General features: G+C 32.5%; 1 protein-coding gene across 5 annotated transcripts in view; it reads left to right on the top strand.

The window, feature by feature from the left end:
* The window catches only part of Kiaa1328 (KIAA1328 ortholog), a 274,232-nt gene that overhangs the window by 41,440 nt on the left and 215,955 nt on the right, over positions 1-16,837 (top strand). For 3 of the 5 annotated variants that reach the window (XM_071602797.1, XM_027935755.2, XM_071602800.1), the window contains one exon: positions 9,243-9,358. The exons of 1 other annotated variant lie outside the window; for it this stretch is intronic. In XM_071602797.1, coding sequence (XP_071458898.1) covers positions 9,243-9,358 — 116 coding nt within the window. Of the gene's footprint in view, positions 1-9,242; positions 9,359-13,490; positions 13,676-16,837 lie in introns of those variants that run through there. One more of the 5 variants, XM_071602798.1, reaches the window with a different exon arrangement.

Below are 16,837 nucleotides of genomic sequence, written 5' to 3'. Positions count from 1 at the left end.
GGGAGGCTGATGCAGGAGGATCATCACAAGTTCCAGACCAGCCCATGCAACTTAGTGATACCCTGTCTCAAAAAAAAAAAAAAAAAAAAGAAAGAAAGAAAGAAAAAAAACCCCTGTATTTTCTGTGGCTTCTCATTGTCATAAACCTTAGCTTAAAACACTGTTAAGACTCTTGTTTGATTTAAAGTAATGTTTTTTTAAATAAAATGACAGCGGAATGCATTACAATTCTTATTACATGTATACGGCACAATTTTTCATATCTCTGGTTGAATATAAAGTATGTTGACACCAATTTGTGTCTTCCTACATGTACTTTGGATGATGATGTCTATCACATTCCACCATCCTTGCTAATCCCCTGCCCCCTGCTTTTCCCTCCCAACCCTCCTCCCTATCTAGAATTCATTAATTCCTCCCATGCTCCTCTTCCTTACCCTACTATGAGACAGCCTCCATATATCAGAGAAAACATTAAAGCAATTGTGAGGCCCAACCTTAATCTCTTGAACACATCTGTTGAAGTTTGACAGAGTTATCAACTTTAGTCTTTCTGAAGTCTTAACAAAAATTTTATCCTTGACTTTATCTCTAGACCATGTTTCTTCTGGTGGTATCCTGGATTTGAACTTTGGCTCATATGACATTTCTTAATTTTAGTGTTTTACTATGTGGAGAGCCTAAGAATTTCTGAAATCATGAATCCTTATTCCTTTTAGTTTAATATTTTTGTTCCTTCAGTATATCTTTCTCTTCTCCCAGTTTACTGTAAGCACTAAGAAGAAAGCAAGTAGCACCTTCAGCACTACTTGGTAACTAGCTTCCATTAGAACGAGCAAGATAGAAGAATAAGCAAGATAAAAGACACTATTTTTTGTCACCTAATATTAGATATGACATTTTATCAATTTTGAGGATCACTTGTTTCAGCCTATACTCAGTGATAGAGAGTTAAACAAGGACATGAATACCAGGAGACACAAACCACTGGATTACTTTTTTGGTTTTCCTAAATTACCTTATATATTTTCTGTAGATTCCTGAATATTTTCATATACATAATGATATCCACTGCATATAGTTTTTTTTTCTTCCAGTCTGTGTACATTTTCTTTTCTTGCCTTCTTGCTCTGGCCACGACCTCCAGTCAATTTCAAATAGAGATAGTGTCACCTGAGAAGAGGTGTCTCAGAAGAAGAGTCTCTGAGGAGTTTCTGGAGGGAAGGGGGAACTTGACTCAACACCATCAGGGTTCTTGGCATACTTAATGGAAAAGAATTTTAGCAAGTGTCAGTCAAAGGCTTAGACAGTTTATTTAGGAAGGTAGGTATGCATTCAAGCGAGAATGTGTGTAGTCTCAAGAGAGAGGTATCTTTTGTGTTAAAGCAAGGAATATGCATTCAAGGGAGAATTTGAGCCATCTTGAAAGTGAAAGATGTGGTTTTAGGGTACCAGTCTCTTCTTTGAAAGAAAACTTGGTGTGTGGTGGGTATAGGAAAGAATGTAAGAATGTTATCAGTCTGGTAATATTTTTCTGGTGATATCTCAAGACAGTTTCTGGTGATCTGGTCAAATCTCAGGATTCTTAGTCTGATGTGGTCTTTGTTATCTGATTGATAGATAGTTCTGGAAAGTCACTTAATTTATAGAATCCTCAAGGAATAGCATCTGTCTTTGCATAATCTATTTATTGGGGGGTTAATTAATAGTGCGCTAGTAGATTTATAGATTATCCAGAAATTTGGGAGTAACAGGCCTGGAAGGGAGATAGGCTTAGGGAAAGACAGGCCTGGAAAAGTATGTGGAACTTTTAAATTAAAATTCTGTTTTCTTAGCCTTACTTTTTGTCTAATCCTTATTTCTTCTACTTCAATAGTGGGTAGCTGACGTTCTTTTTAAAGGATTTTTAAGCTATATTTATTAGATAAATTGGACTATAATGTTTTCCTCCCATAATATTCTTATTAAATTTTGGCATTAAGATTATGGCAACTTCATAAAATGAATATTACCTGAACTGAAAGAGAAACAGTAAATAGTAACTTTAATCAGTGAAGTTAATTTTGGGGGGGCAATTTAAATGTGTTTAAATAATCAGATGTTTAATTGACTTTTAGTTTTATATATCATACTAGTACCTCCTATGTTTTGTTCCTTAAAGTTGTGACCTATTCTCAAGATTTAAAAAACTGTATGTATCTTTCTCAGTTATATCTGTATCTAATCTTTTTCTCTATATTCAAATTCATTTTGCCATTTCCATTTTTAATATCTTAACCTATCATATTAATTGTATAGGAAATTTATGCATTCTACTTTTTATCTTAAAATTCTTAGAGTTTTTATCCACTTATACTTAAAGGGAAACAAGAAAATCATTCTTTAGTAGGAATATAGTATGTATGTAGTTCAATGTTCAAAATGAAACCCTATGCGCATTAGTGTTTTACCATACTGAGGCCCTCAAATAACTCTCAGACTACACATTGCCATTCCAATTAAGCCTTTATTGCTGGCCAGCGGTGGGCACTCTACTCTCTAAAAGCAAGATGATGGTCAGATTGGTGCACCCCCTTCAGTTTGGCCTCATATTTAAGCAAAAAAAAAAAAAAAAAAACCACAAAGGGGATGTTAGGGGGTTTAGCCAATGCAAGTAAGCCAAGTCACAGAAGCAGGAGGTTGCAGTCAGGTGGTGAGGTGGTGGGAGGCTTAACCAATCAGAATAAGCCCAGTTACCCCAGTTATAGAAAGAGAGCCCAGTTAGATAGTTCCATGTTCTTGAGGGTTTCCACAACAAAAGGAAAAACAACTTGCCCCCGTCATGACCTTTCTACTTGGCATGGCTGTTTCACAAAATGGAGTCACTATAGTCAAAGACTTCTGTCTCATCACATTAGCAGTGACTCCCCACTTTCTGCCAGCCTTTTACAGCCATAGGTAACCATTACTTTATCTGTTCTGGAAATTGCTTATAAATGGAATAAATACAATATATGGTCTTTTTAAACTAATTCAATTTTTTTAAACATAGCATAGTTATTTCAAGGTTTATCCTTGTGGTATGTAGCATGTATCAGTACCTTATTTCAGTTTATTGCTAAATAATATTTCATTATATGGACAATGCTATATTTTTAAAATCTATTCATCTATAGTAGACATTTGGGCTATTTTACTTTCTGCTTATTACAGGAAATGCTGCGGTGAACATACATGTACAAGTTTTTCTGTACATATGTATTTTCATTCCTGTAAGATGTATACCTATGAGCTGGTCATGTGATAACTTTGTTTACCTTTTTGAGCAATTGCCAGAATGTTTTCTAAAAGGGATATACCAAGTTACATTCTTACCAGCAGTATATTAGGTTCCATATTTTCCATAGCTTCAAGTAACATTTGTTTTCGTCTTTTTTGTTTTAGCCATCCTAATAGGTATGTAGTCATATATAATTGTGGGTTTAATTTTCATTTACCTAATGATGTTGAACATCATTTTATGTGCTTGTTTGCCATTTGGGAATCTACATTGGAGAAATATCTATTCATATTACTTTAAATTGAGTTATCTTTTAATTATTGAGTTCCTAGAGTTTTTTAAAAAAATATATAATTAGATCTCTTAATTACAAATATTTTATCTCATTTTATGCATGGTTTTTTCCTTTTTCTTTTGATTAGCATCATTTAGAGTATAAGTTTTGATACAGTTCAATTTATGTATTTTTCTCCTGTTATTTGTGTTATTAATGTATCTTAAGAAACCATGTCCAATCCAGGGTTTTAAAGGTTTATGCTTGTATTTTCTTCTAAGAGTTTATTATTTTAGCTCTTAATATTTTGATTTTGATCCCATTTAGACTAAATTTTTGTATATGTCATAAAATAAATACTCACTTCATTCTTTTACATGTGGATATGAAGTTATCCAGCACTATTTATAGAAAAGACTGCTGTTTTTCCTTTCATCCTTCCATTTTCTTGGTGCCCCAATTGAAAATCAATTTACTGTAAATGTGAAGGATTTTTTTGACTGTGCATTCTGTTCTATTGACCTATATGTCTTGTGATCACACCAACACCTCAGTGTTTTGATTAATGTAGTTATCTAGTAAGTTCCAAAATTGGGAATTGTATGTATTCCATCTTTGTTCTGCTTGTTTTCAATAATATTTTAGGTATTCCCTTTCATTTCTATGTAAATTTTAGGACAAACTTCTGCAGAGAAGGTCATTAAGATTGCTTGCATTAAATCTGTACATCAGTTCAGGTACTTCCATCTTAACAATTTTAAGTCATGTAACAATAAACATGGTTTTCATTAATTTAGGTCTTAATTTCTTTCAACAATGATTTGTAGTTTTCTGATATAAGTCTTGAGCTTCTATTGAATTTATCCCTTTATGTCTTACTCTTCTTGAAGTTATTTTCTTGAAGATATTTTCTTGATTCCTTTTTGGTTCTAAGTTTTTTTTTTCTATACAGAATCATATTGTGGGAAATAGAGATGATTTTATTTCCTCCTTTAGAATCTGAGTGCCTTTCTTGCTTTCTTTTTATTTATTTATTTCGTATTGCCTTGAGTATTATTTGATACTATGTTGAATCAAAGTGGTAAAAGCAGCCATACTTTTCTTGTTCCTGCACACAATGAGAAAACATTCAAATTTTCATTGTTAAGTATGATGTTAGGGATGGATTTTTTTAATAGATGGACTTTCTCAGGTTGAGGAAGTTTCCTTCTTTCTATTACTGAATTTTGTTTTTTTAAAAGATATTGAATTGCTATTAGATTTTTTCAAATACTTTTGTATATCTATTTAGATGATCATTTTAAAAATTCTGTTGATAGGTTATCTTATGTTAATTGATTTTTAGATGTTGAACCAACTATGAATTCCTGGAATAAATCCCAATTGGTCATGATGTATAATCTTTAAGAGATAGTGGCTTGTAGTTCTTACGACCCTTTTGAACATGGATCACTGGATCTTTGATCTCTGAAATCGCCTGATACCTTTAGGCAGTACACTTTAAATAATGACCAAATGTTGAAATTCATCCGGAGGGAGTTAAGATGATTGCATTGAAATATTTTTTTAATGTTTAAATGTCTTCATTTTTTCCCCCACCATGCAGTTACCCTTGCTCGGAAGGAATATGCCCCTTTCTGCTTGCTAGAAATACTTGTGAAATCTGTTTCTTCCTTCTCCAAATCTTATTACTACATTGATATTCATAATTTCCAAAATGCAACCAACATGCCCAAGTAGGAGATATTAAATGGGGGAAGACACTTAATCTCGTTGATCCCTAGGTGGGCTGCAGCAGCAGTTCTCTCTGGGATAGAAACTTTGTTGACTTGGCCTTGTCTTTCATATTAGTGTAAAAGTATTCATTCCTGGAGTATTTGGGAGAATATTAGAGATATGTAAGGTCATACAAAATGCCTTTCTCTTAAACATTAGTTTTATTAAAAATTTTAGAATAGGTGAACAAGGGGCCATATGAGATCACACATACATGCCTGTTATCCCAGTTTCTCAGGAGGCTGAGGTACGGATGTGCCACTGGATTCAATCCCCAATAACTAACACACACACACACACACACACACACACACACAATAGGGTGTGTGTGTGGGGGAAACTTTTTATATTAAAATAGACAAGACTGTTTCATGGAAAGACATTTAAAATGTACAGGAATTTTTAAAGTAAATTATAGGACTTCAAAAGAAATTAAGTACTTTTGGCACAGTTTTCAGATCCACTGTCTAACTGAAAGGGTATGAATTCTCTTGTTACATAAGAATAGATTTTGTGGAATTCTTTGATAAATAGTCTGAGGTATTAAATAAATGATGGTGGTGGTGATTTTTGTTTTATGGATAGGTTATTGTCCTCCTTATAAATAATTGAAAAACCAACACTGTACATATCGTCCTGTTTAGAATTTTAACCTTTTTATCCTATTAGACAAATAATTCCCTTTATTGCATTTAGATTCTCATTTTGCTAACTAACATTGCTGTATTCTTAAGTGAGGTGAGGCTAAGGTCCTTTTTATGTTACTTTATGTTCTCCAAATACTTAGATGAAAATTGTAGATCATGATACCAAATGTTTTCTGGTATATGTACCTTATTTCAAATATTATTGAACGTAAATGAAACAAGAAGACAGATTCCAGAGTAGACAATCAAATCTTGAGTTTGCTTTACTGGCAGAATCTCTACCTTTAAAGTCTGTATTAATATACTTGCTCATATTAACTGTGCTAATGGACTGCAAAGAAGCCATGCATATCTTTAGATAGACCTAGGAAAAGTGTTACCCTTTGTTCTTAACACAGCTTGTTAATTTTATAGCCTTTCAGAGCATAATAGTTACTAAAGGATAGTCTAATCATAGCAGTGTAAAAGATTTTTTTTAAAGCCCTGTTTAATAGTATAGTAGCAAATATTTCAAACATACTTCTGAAACTAAATTTGGATAAGAGTGATTTTATCTAAACAAAGCACTTTAAACTTTAGGAAAAGCTCATCACAGACTCTGGCATTATGGAATATACCAGTACAAGCATTTTTTGCCTTAGAGCATTGATCCTTAGATATTTTTATGGATCTTCTTCAGGTTCACCAATGTGAGTGAGACAATTTTGGGGTATACCTGTATGTTTTGAGCTGAGAAATGCTAGAGATCTCTGCATTAGATTAATATCTTCATTTAGGTTAATGTTAAGGTAAATTTAGTAGTCTACCGTTTTTTTTGTTGTTTTGTTTTCTTTTTATGGCCCTGTAGCATCACTTGGTGAAGAAACAAATCTGTGGGTACTCTTCATATCTATATGGCTTTTAATGAATGATATTGAAACTACTGAGAGCCCTTGTTTAGTTCACTTTCAGATACCTTGTATTGAGTAAAGTTATTGTGATTAAATTTTCCTATAGTACATATTCAGTGAGTATTTTTAAGTAAATACAGTGAAATGTTTTCTTTTCAGTTATGTCTTCAAGATTTTACCAATCCAAGCAGAGAGAGATTTTGCCATGTATTTCCTCACCTTGACAGTATTTATTCTTTCCTTATATAACATTTATTTCATCTTTGTTTCATGTAGATTCCTACAGATTTATCACTTCCTTTGTTTCATATTTATCTGCATGCCAAATTTCATATCTTTATACTTTTTAATATATCTACTTCTCTCATCCTATGGAATGTAGTTTTTGCATAGATTATAGTATTGTATGCCTTAACTTTGACCAAATATTTGATAACTTCTTAACTTTTTTACAAATATTCTTCATATTTTTAAAGAATATATATGCGGAACAGGGTAATTTAAAATATAGTGAAGGAAATTCTAGAACTTTAGATGGGAAGGGTTTTTAGAATTGTTTAGTCTAACTTTTTTTCCTTTATAAATGACAATAATAAAGATGTTCAGAGAGGGCTGGGGATGTGGCTCAAGCGGTAGCGCCCTCGCCTGGCATGAGTGCGGCCCGGTTTCAATCCTCAGCACCACATACAAACAAAGATGTTGTGTCTGCTGAAAACTAAAAAATAAATATTAAAATTCTCTCTCTCTCTCTCTCTCTCTCTACAAAAAAAAGATGTTCAGAGAGATAAGCAAACTTTGTCAAAATTGCTGTTAAAGATTTTAGTACAAGTGTACTTGAGAATAGTGACAAAAAAAGGGAAGGCGTTGTGAAGAGATCTGAACAAAGAAGTCAAGATAACTTGAAAACAGAGTATAAATCCTCTCATATGTATATATTTGTTTTGTTGTCTGGATTCCTTGTAAATACATTAGTTTTAGAGATTACTCTATTAAAAAAAAAGGGGCCTGGGTTCCATTCATGGGCCTAGTAGTATGTTAACCATAAATAACATAGCTTAGGCAAATGAATGTCATGATGAGCCAGGAGAAGTTAATCTACTTATTGAGCACTAGTGTGTGTTATGTACTTTCACACATTATTTCAAAGACAAGATACAAAAAACTGTAGAACATCCAAAATTCTAATTTTCATTCATTTATCTGAATGTCTTTGTCAGAGGGCAAGTAAATAAGAAAGCCTGTTGGATTCGTGTTATTCAGAAGTTGTTCTTAGAGTTGAGTCTGAAAGAATTATATTTAGTAACCGAAAGAAAATTTTTAGATTCCCCATGGATTTTACTTCCACCTCTCCCTGTGTGATCTTATAGGATAATTGTGTTTTATCCTTTTTATTGAAATAAGCACCAGTAACAGAAGAATTCAGGGTCAACATCTCTGTAGAAAGCATAGCATGAAAATCAGGATTGGTCCTTCATACACTTTGGTGAATTGTAAGTCTTATATTGGTTAGGTTTTGGGTGGTTTTTTTTTTTTTTTTTAAGATTTTTTTTTCCCCTCTATGTTATCTCATCAGAAGCCATCCTTTTTTGGTCTGATTAAGTTCAAATATTTTTCGAAGTTAAACATTAATGACAGATTTCTTTGATCACTTTTCTGGACTAAGAATAAGAATGTTGCAAACCTTCCATTATGCTAATGCCATCTTTTTACTTCAGTCCAATTATTTATATGCTTACAAGGAATGCAGAGCATCAGTGCTGGGAAAAAAATGATTGCTTGTATATATTTAGTAAAATATTTAAGATATATGTTTTCTATTTCATTGACAGGATTTAAATAAAAGTGTGAAAACTAAATCAAAACAAATTGGTAAAAATTTTAGCAATAAAAAAAATGAAACCTGTGTTTTAAAAATTGGAGCATTTTTCTGTCCTGGATTATAATTTAGCACTTGTGTTTTTGTAGGACTTTACATATCTAAGGCGTTTCTTATGATTAGAAACATTCTTTTTTCTATTTTTGTACTTGATTTATTTGCGATACTAGGGATTGAAGCCTGGGACATTCTATCTTCATCCTTTTTTTTTTTTTTTTTTGAGATAGGATCTGGCCTCGAACTTGAGATTTTTCCTGCCTCAGCTTCCTGAATACCTAGGATTACAGGCATGTGCCATGATGTCTATCTAGAAACATTCTTGAAGTAAAAATAACAAACATATTTTGTAACAAAGGTGAAGAAGATTGCTTTATGAGAGAGTAATTTAAAAGTCAAAAACACAGAGCAACCCTGAAGAATTCAGCACACCTTTGGAAGAAATTAAGTTTTGGTAAACTGCTGCTGTAGGCACATATTTTGTATTCTGATGGTTTTTTCTTTTTTTCCTTATTTCTTTCAGAGTAAGTGAAGAAAAGGAAGTGACAGAAGAACGACTGAAAGCTGAACAAGAATCATTTGAGAAGAAGATCAGGCAGTTGGAAGAACAGAATGAACTGATCATCAAAGAAAGGGAAGATATCCTTTTTGAAAGTCCTCTTTTTTAACGTGCAGAAAGTTTTGACTCTTTGATGAAGAAAATGTAAACTTCAGAGAAATAATTGCTCTAATTTATAACAGGGAATAAATCTGCATGTGCTGCCATTTCCAGGCAATCAGAACGACACTAAACAGCATGTGCTGTTGCTGCCTTTGTGCTTGATAAGGCCACCCAGCTGTTCAGCTGCTGTTATTATGCTGCGAAGCACATATTTGTCAACTAAAAAAGACAATAAGAAATTTGGGCATTAAAATGTAGTGTTGGAACTTTACTAAATTCCATTCCACTACTGTAATTGAGACTGAACCTCATTGTATTTTGTATTCTTTCTTGCTAAAGCTTTGATAGTTTTAAGGAATTCTACCCTGAAATCTTTTTTTTTTTTTTTTTTAAAGTCTGTTGTAATGTATAGATAATTGATAAATGTTCACACTGCAGCATATAATCACCAAACAATTCTCACAGAGCAGAAAACTTTTGGATTTAGAGTTAGAGGTAGGGGTGTATGTGTGTGTGTTTATACACATTACATTGTTTGTAAGAGAGTGAAATAATATTTTAAGTTAAAAGTTGTACTTAAAGGGATATATGAGCTAAAATAAGAATATTTCTGAAGTGTATTTTTAATGTATTGAGGTATTATGGAGGTAGAATTACTTATCTTTGTGTGTTTTATGTAGTGGCATTGATGTAGAAGAGAAGTGACTATCCCTGAAGTTAAGGTGATGGATTTGCCAGCTAAACTAGTGTGTGAATGCTTGAAAGAACCATTGTCCTCATTGACAGTATCATCATTTACTTGATTGTTAGTAATTATTTCAAAGATTCTGCAAATGTCCAAAATGGTCATATATTGACACTTAAGTATGCCTTTGTGAATACCAGAGAAATGGAAGAATAAAGATAAAATAATTAGTTTGAAAACTACAAGACTGTAACCATTAAAAATGAGTTCTGACCCTCTATTTTTCAAATAGCGGGTGTGCATGTAGGAAATTCATGTAATTCAAATTGGAAAGCCTGGTCACAGAGTGAGTCCCTGTTTGTTTTATAGTTAGGAAAACTCTGTTCTACTTTACTAGCTGGAAAAGTAGAATCTAATTTCAGTAGACTATTATCTTTATTCCTCTCTGGATCAAGATTAGTGCTTTTCAGACTTGATTTGCTGAGTAGAACATTAATAAGGCTTATTGACCCCACAATTCTAAAGGAGTAGTCTTTTAAAGGCCCTTCCTATCCCCCATATTTCTAGCATTTCAATAATTATCTAGGGCCTTGTCTTTGCTTTTCCTACTTTGATTGTATTTCCCTAGGCAACCCTCAGGCCAGACCTTGTTCTTCCTGCTACTTTCCTCTCCAGGTTAAAGAAATTCTGTTTAGTCAGAATTCACAGCACACATTGCCTAGCACTTTCAAGAAATGGTACGTTAAGAATGCCTTTTTTGCAACGAAATTTAATTTATATAAGGCCTGTTTTTTTTCCCATATAATAACAACTCTGGAGATAGAAGGCCTCTAGCATTGATTTGGCGGCTTAAAGTTTTCAGTGCTAACATCTATAATTCTAGCTTTTTCTAACACTTGCTCCAATTCTAGGAATCACATTAGCATTAAGGCAAGAAAAGAAATTAGAGGAGAGGTCCTGGCAATTGTGACTCTGCTCCTTTTTTAAAACTTATAAAAATTTTCTCAGAGCATTCCTCAGCTTACCTGGTAGTCTTTCATATGACATTTATTTGTTATGATGTTTATATGTGGCTGTGCTAAGCTGTAAAGACAACTGAAAAAGTGAATATTTAGCTTCTCTGACTTATGCATTGAGGAGCAGCAAGAGAGAAGTGGATTGGGAGTGAAATTGGCATCTTGCTCTGGTAGCAGAAGAGGGAAAATAAGAATTCATTTTTATATGGAGAGGAGGTGGTGATGCTTTGATCTTCCTTGGACAAAATTTATGTATATAATCCAACAGAACTTGGGTAAAAGTTGGGTAATGGCAAGAAAGATTGGTACTAGATAATTTAGAAAATTTAGAAAGCCTGGTCACAGAGTGAGTCCCTGTTTGTTTTATAGTTAGGAAAACTCTGTTCTACTTTACTAGCTGGAAAAGTAGAATCTAATTTCAGTAGACTATTATCTTTATTCCTCTCTGGATCAAGATTAGTGCTTTTCAGTGCTGAGGCAGTCTAAACTCAGCATGGCTAGAAATGGTTTCTTTTGGAAAGCTAAATGTTAAGATACCTTGGGTGATCTTTCATGTTTTCCCATGATTTATCTCAGGGGTCAATACACTGCTCTCGGGGGGCCAAATCTAGTAGGGTACCAACTAAATCTGACCACACCCTTCTCTTGTATATGATCTATGACTGCCTTTGTGCTCTAGTTGCAATGGATAGTTTCAATAAAGACCCTGTGACTCTCATATAGTAAAATATTTACTATATGATCCTCTACAGAAAAAGCTTGCTGACTCCTGATCTCTTGTCTAAGCTAGAAAAGGAGAGAAAAGGTACATAAATGAAAGTCAAGGAGACATTTGACATAGTTAGACCTATTTCACATATAAAAAGGGAGTTAGTTTGAGTAGTCTTTATTGGGAATGAGAACTGAAATAAATGTTAGACTGGCTTAGTTGGTGTGATTGCTCTAAGATTGATTTATATATATATATATATATATATATATATATATATAGAGAGAGAGAGAGAGAGAGAGAGAGAGAGAGAGAGAGAGAGAGAGAGATATTGGGGATTGAACCCAGGACCTTGCACATGCTAGGCAGGCAGTCTACCACTAAGCTACATCCCCTGCCCTGCTTTAAGATATTTTTAATCATCAAAGATAGGTGGTATAGAATTTTATTGTTAAAAAACAAAAGGGAGAAAGAAAGAATGATAAAAACAGTGACATTCATGGTTTTTATTCCAAGTAAGTTGCTCAGGTACTAATCTTTTACCAGAATAAACCTGTCAAAGGTTAATATAGATGATTTTACAGTACATAAAACTCTATAAAACTTAGAAACATAAAACGAGGTTGTAATTTAAAACAATATAATTTTAACTACAGATACATTTACCTATCATACATGAATGATTCAAACTCTTTTATATACATGAAGTCAGATAATTTCAGCTCATTTTAAAGTCTATTTCAGTATGAGGAACTGTATCCATGAATTGTAATTTTTGGCATTTTAAAGATGTGTTTCACCAGATTTATGTTTTTTTTAAGTTCTTGTAACTTGATTTATTGATCAACTATCAAACATAGACCAGTCCTTGGTGACAAAAGCAAAGATGTTTTACATGTTTTCATTAGAATCTGGCTTTTGAAGGATTTGTTCATACAGAAAATTTGGAGTTTATTAAAACATTAAAATTCTTGATAATTTTCATCTTTGAATAAAGAAACCTTATGTTTTAAGACAGAATCATATAACTGAATATGTCATTTGCAAAGCCAAGCTGTTTGATGAACCAAGTAGATTTTTGCCTCACTGAATGAGTATATAAGGAGAGATAAATCTGACACTTAAAGTGAAATATGGTCAATAATGATAATTCTGAAACATGTTAGCATGTAATTGTATAAGACTTAGCTATTAGATAAATTGATTAATATTTGAACTTGTAGTTCTGGAATATCTAACTCAGATCAATGGTGGTATAAAAAACTTGCACAAGGAAAGTAAAATCTAATGTTTGATGACTTCACTGTTTTTACTGGCATAGCAAGGAAAATGACAATGAAGAAAGCTCTGTGTACTTTAGAATCAAAATCCCATTTTTGCATTGACTAGCTGTCTGACCCCTTGGAAAAGTTACTGAATTTCCCTGAGTCTTTTTTTTTTTTTTTTTTTTGCTTCTAAAACATGTAAATAACTAATCATATCTTATTTGCAGACCTGTTGAACTTTGAAAGATTCTTTACATTATACGTGTAAAGAATCTAGCAGTGTCTTCTACTCTGTAGGTACTGAATAAAAGTTAGAATTTTAAATTTTGAGTACTGTTAATATGGATGAAGGATGAGATAACTGGCCCCTCTGTTTGTCATTTTTGTGCCTTTGGACACCAGGGTTTTAATTATGTTATGCAAGCACTTGGGATGCTTAGAGGCTTAGTAGGAAGGTGAAACTGATACTGTTCTCTGCTTTTTCTTTTAAGCTACATGGAAGGGAAAACCTCCCAGTACTACTTTCACCTGTTGGTCCTTCATTAGAAAGAAACCAAGATTTAATTTCCTCTCCCAGAAACCAGACTGATGGAGAAGTTTGTGTTTTTATTTCCCTTCTGGTTTGTTTCTATTTTCTTTCTGAAGTTTAAACATATTTGAAGCTCTTATCTTTGGCCCCATTGCATGATCATTTTTAAAAACCTTCCTGTAGGAAGAAGGAATTTTATAGCAACTAACAATTTTTTAAGCAATGTTTTAGACTGAACCAAAAGTTTCATTATGTCTGTGGTAAAAGTAGGAAATGCACAAGAATTTCATCTAATTATATAAAAGTGATTACTGGTCCTACAGTATTCAAAGCTTTCTATTTAACTAATCATCTCTTTTCTTCTAGGAGTCAAACTGTTATGATTTTTAATGCAGGCTAAGGGCTATACTGTAGGATGGGTAGAGTGATGTAAGAGAGAAGAGAAACATAGTAGAAATTAGTTTCATAGAACCCAGGCTTCAAGAGAAAGGATAAGTCCTTTTCAGTGATTCTTACTAGGCCTCCATAAGAAAAGGCAGAACACCTTTAGTTTTTTAAATGGTTTGGGGCTAATTAAAAAATCTACACTTAAAATGGAGAAGACCCAGAGGTAAAAGAAAATATAGAAGAAGAAAGGGTACATTGATGTCTGACAGTGTAGTTTACTAATATGTTATTTAGCAAAATACATTGCCAAAAACAGTATCACCTTTGATGGATTTTGGACTTTTTGTTTTTGAATAAATACTGTTTTTTAAAAATATTTACATTTAAACATTGAGTGATAGAATATTTTTTGTGTACTTGGATGAAGCTGTTTTATTCTATTTAACAAGCCCTAGAATATATTATTTATTAGTCTAGTAATTGTCTTTAATGCTATAGGAGTTGTGTTGCTCCATAGTGCTGTATAAATTTAGCAGGTTTTGGACCATTGTTATTTTTTTTTAATTTTTTATTGTTGGTTGTTCAAAACATTACATAGTTAGGACCATTGTTATTTATATTGTTTTGGGATATCATTTTAACTCCGAATAACATTAAATAACTTTTTTCCATTTATATTACAGGGAAATAAGCATACTTAAGGAAAGAACTGATTGTTTCTTTTGTTGTTGTCCTTACATAATTAAAAGTTATTTTTGTTCTTTTAAAAATATTTTGATATGATTGCTAGTTACAGGGACGAATTGATGCCAAATGTTTATAAAAATAAAATAACTATATACTTAAATAATTATTTTTTCATACTTAATTTTATTTCAATAAGAACCTTTAGGGGTTAAGTTACTCTTTGAGAGTAAGGTATATTTACATTTTTCTGGAACTCATCCAGGAAATAAGAATATAAAGAAGTAACTCTTCATTTGCTCTGGTCACCTTTGTGTACACTTTCCTTACATGAGAGTTCCTGGAGCTGTCATGTGGTTAATAAATTAATTGTCTGGCATTTAGTTTTTGAGCCCATTGTAGCTTAGAAGCAGAAAATTAGAAGAAAGGAATGGAGCTCTAGTGAGAATATTGAAACTGACAGAAGAGTTGACAGAAAAATATAAAAACACTTAAGAACTGAAAATGTACAGAAGTCTAGAACTCTACCCACCTAAAGATATCTTAGGGACTTCAGTATTACAGTATAGTATGTAGTAGTCTCATACTGGTGATTTTGAGGCATCAATAGAACAAATTATTTTTATCCCTTGTTCCCTTTGAACTCTGCTAGTACTTCTGTTAGTTAGACATCTGACATTTATAAATTGCTTTTCTGTTTACAGATCATGTTCACATATCCTTTGTTAATCTTTAATAAGCTGACTAAATTAGGTAAGGCAGATACTCTTATCCTCACTTAACAGATGAGGATACAGGTCAGGAGAGGTAGCTGAAACAGACCAATTGCTTAGCTAAGAGTGTCTCTCTTGACACCAAGTGTTCTGTTCTTTCCATCCTACTCAGTTATTTCTGCACTGATGAATCATACAAATATCAATAAGCCTGCCTTTTCTCGACTGCTTTGTAGTTAAAGCACAAATTTATAAAAATTGTTAATATATTCTCTGGTGCATTTTACTCAAAATTGGTTCAAAGATATTTTTGGTACTCAAAAGATAAAGTAACTTTTGCAAGTCTTAATTTCATTGTACATAGCATGCTAATAACTATTAACCAAGCAAGATGATCAAATGAGGTAACATATGTTACATTTTTTCAAAAACACACAAAGTTTTAATTGAGGCTCTACAAAGTATTCTCTTGCCTTAAAAAAAGTTTACAACATACAAAAAATATTTGAAATATCTTGCACATTTTTTCAGACAGTGTGTTCTATGTGAAGTTTTTCTTTTTACCTTTAGAGCCCTCAGATTTCTATTGCCTAAAGAGTGGCTAGCTTTCTAATTTTTGAAAAGACAGTCTAACTTCTGAGGCAAAATGTTTTTTAATAAGATAAAAAAGCATCCTTTAAATTTTTTGAAGCAGTTGTAAGGAAGTTCTTGTTAGGTTGACTAAGAATTGCTAAGGAATCTTAGCATCATATACTGCTCTGAGAGAGCATAGAGGAGAGCTCAAGGAAAAATAGTGGAGAAATAAAACTGATAAAAGCTATGATTGGATTGAAAATCAACATTAGAATGTTTTATAAATCTGTGTCAGGATTAGGTTTCTCTGTATGTAACAAGAATGCAAAAAGTAATGGTAATCAAAACAAGATGTGTGGGGGTGTTTTTTTGTTTTTTTTTTCATGTAAAATATATCCTCTTAGCAACTTTAGGCATGTATGGTGACTCCATAAATTTTAAAGAGCCACACTCTTTCTATCATGCTATTCTAAGCTTTAGCCACTGTGTGTACATTCTAGGCAGCAGGACCTTCTGGACGGACAGTCTGTTAATTTTGAAGAGTTTGCTCTCAATTTGTTTTTAATTTCATTTTCCTATTAAAGAATTTAGAAATATAATTGATTTTTATGTATTGATTTTGTGTCTTTTGACCTTACTCAATTCTTACTTATTATTTAAGAAGTTGTTTGACACATTCCTTAGGATTTTATGTGGAATCATGTCAATCTGCAAATGAAAAGTTTTAGTTGTTTCTATTCTTTACATCCTTTATTCCTTTTCTTGCCTTATTACAGTACTTTCAGTTAGTGTTAAGTAGAAGTGATAAGAAAGAATATCCTGTCATTTTCTATATCTAAGGAGGAAATATGCATCTCATCCTAATTTGATATTAGATATACATTTTTGGTTTGATA

The sequence above is a fragment of the Marmota flaviventris genome, chromosome 16, assembly GCF_047511675.1.
Source record: "Marmota flaviventris isolate mMarFla1 chromosome 16, mMarFla1.hap1, whole genome shotgun sequence".
In the NCBI taxonomy this organism is placed as follows: domain Eukaryota; kingdom Metazoa; phylum Chordata; class Mammalia; order Rodentia; family Sciuridae; genus Marmota; species Marmota flaviventris.
This window is presented reverse-complemented; position numbering and strand designations above follow the sequence as displayed.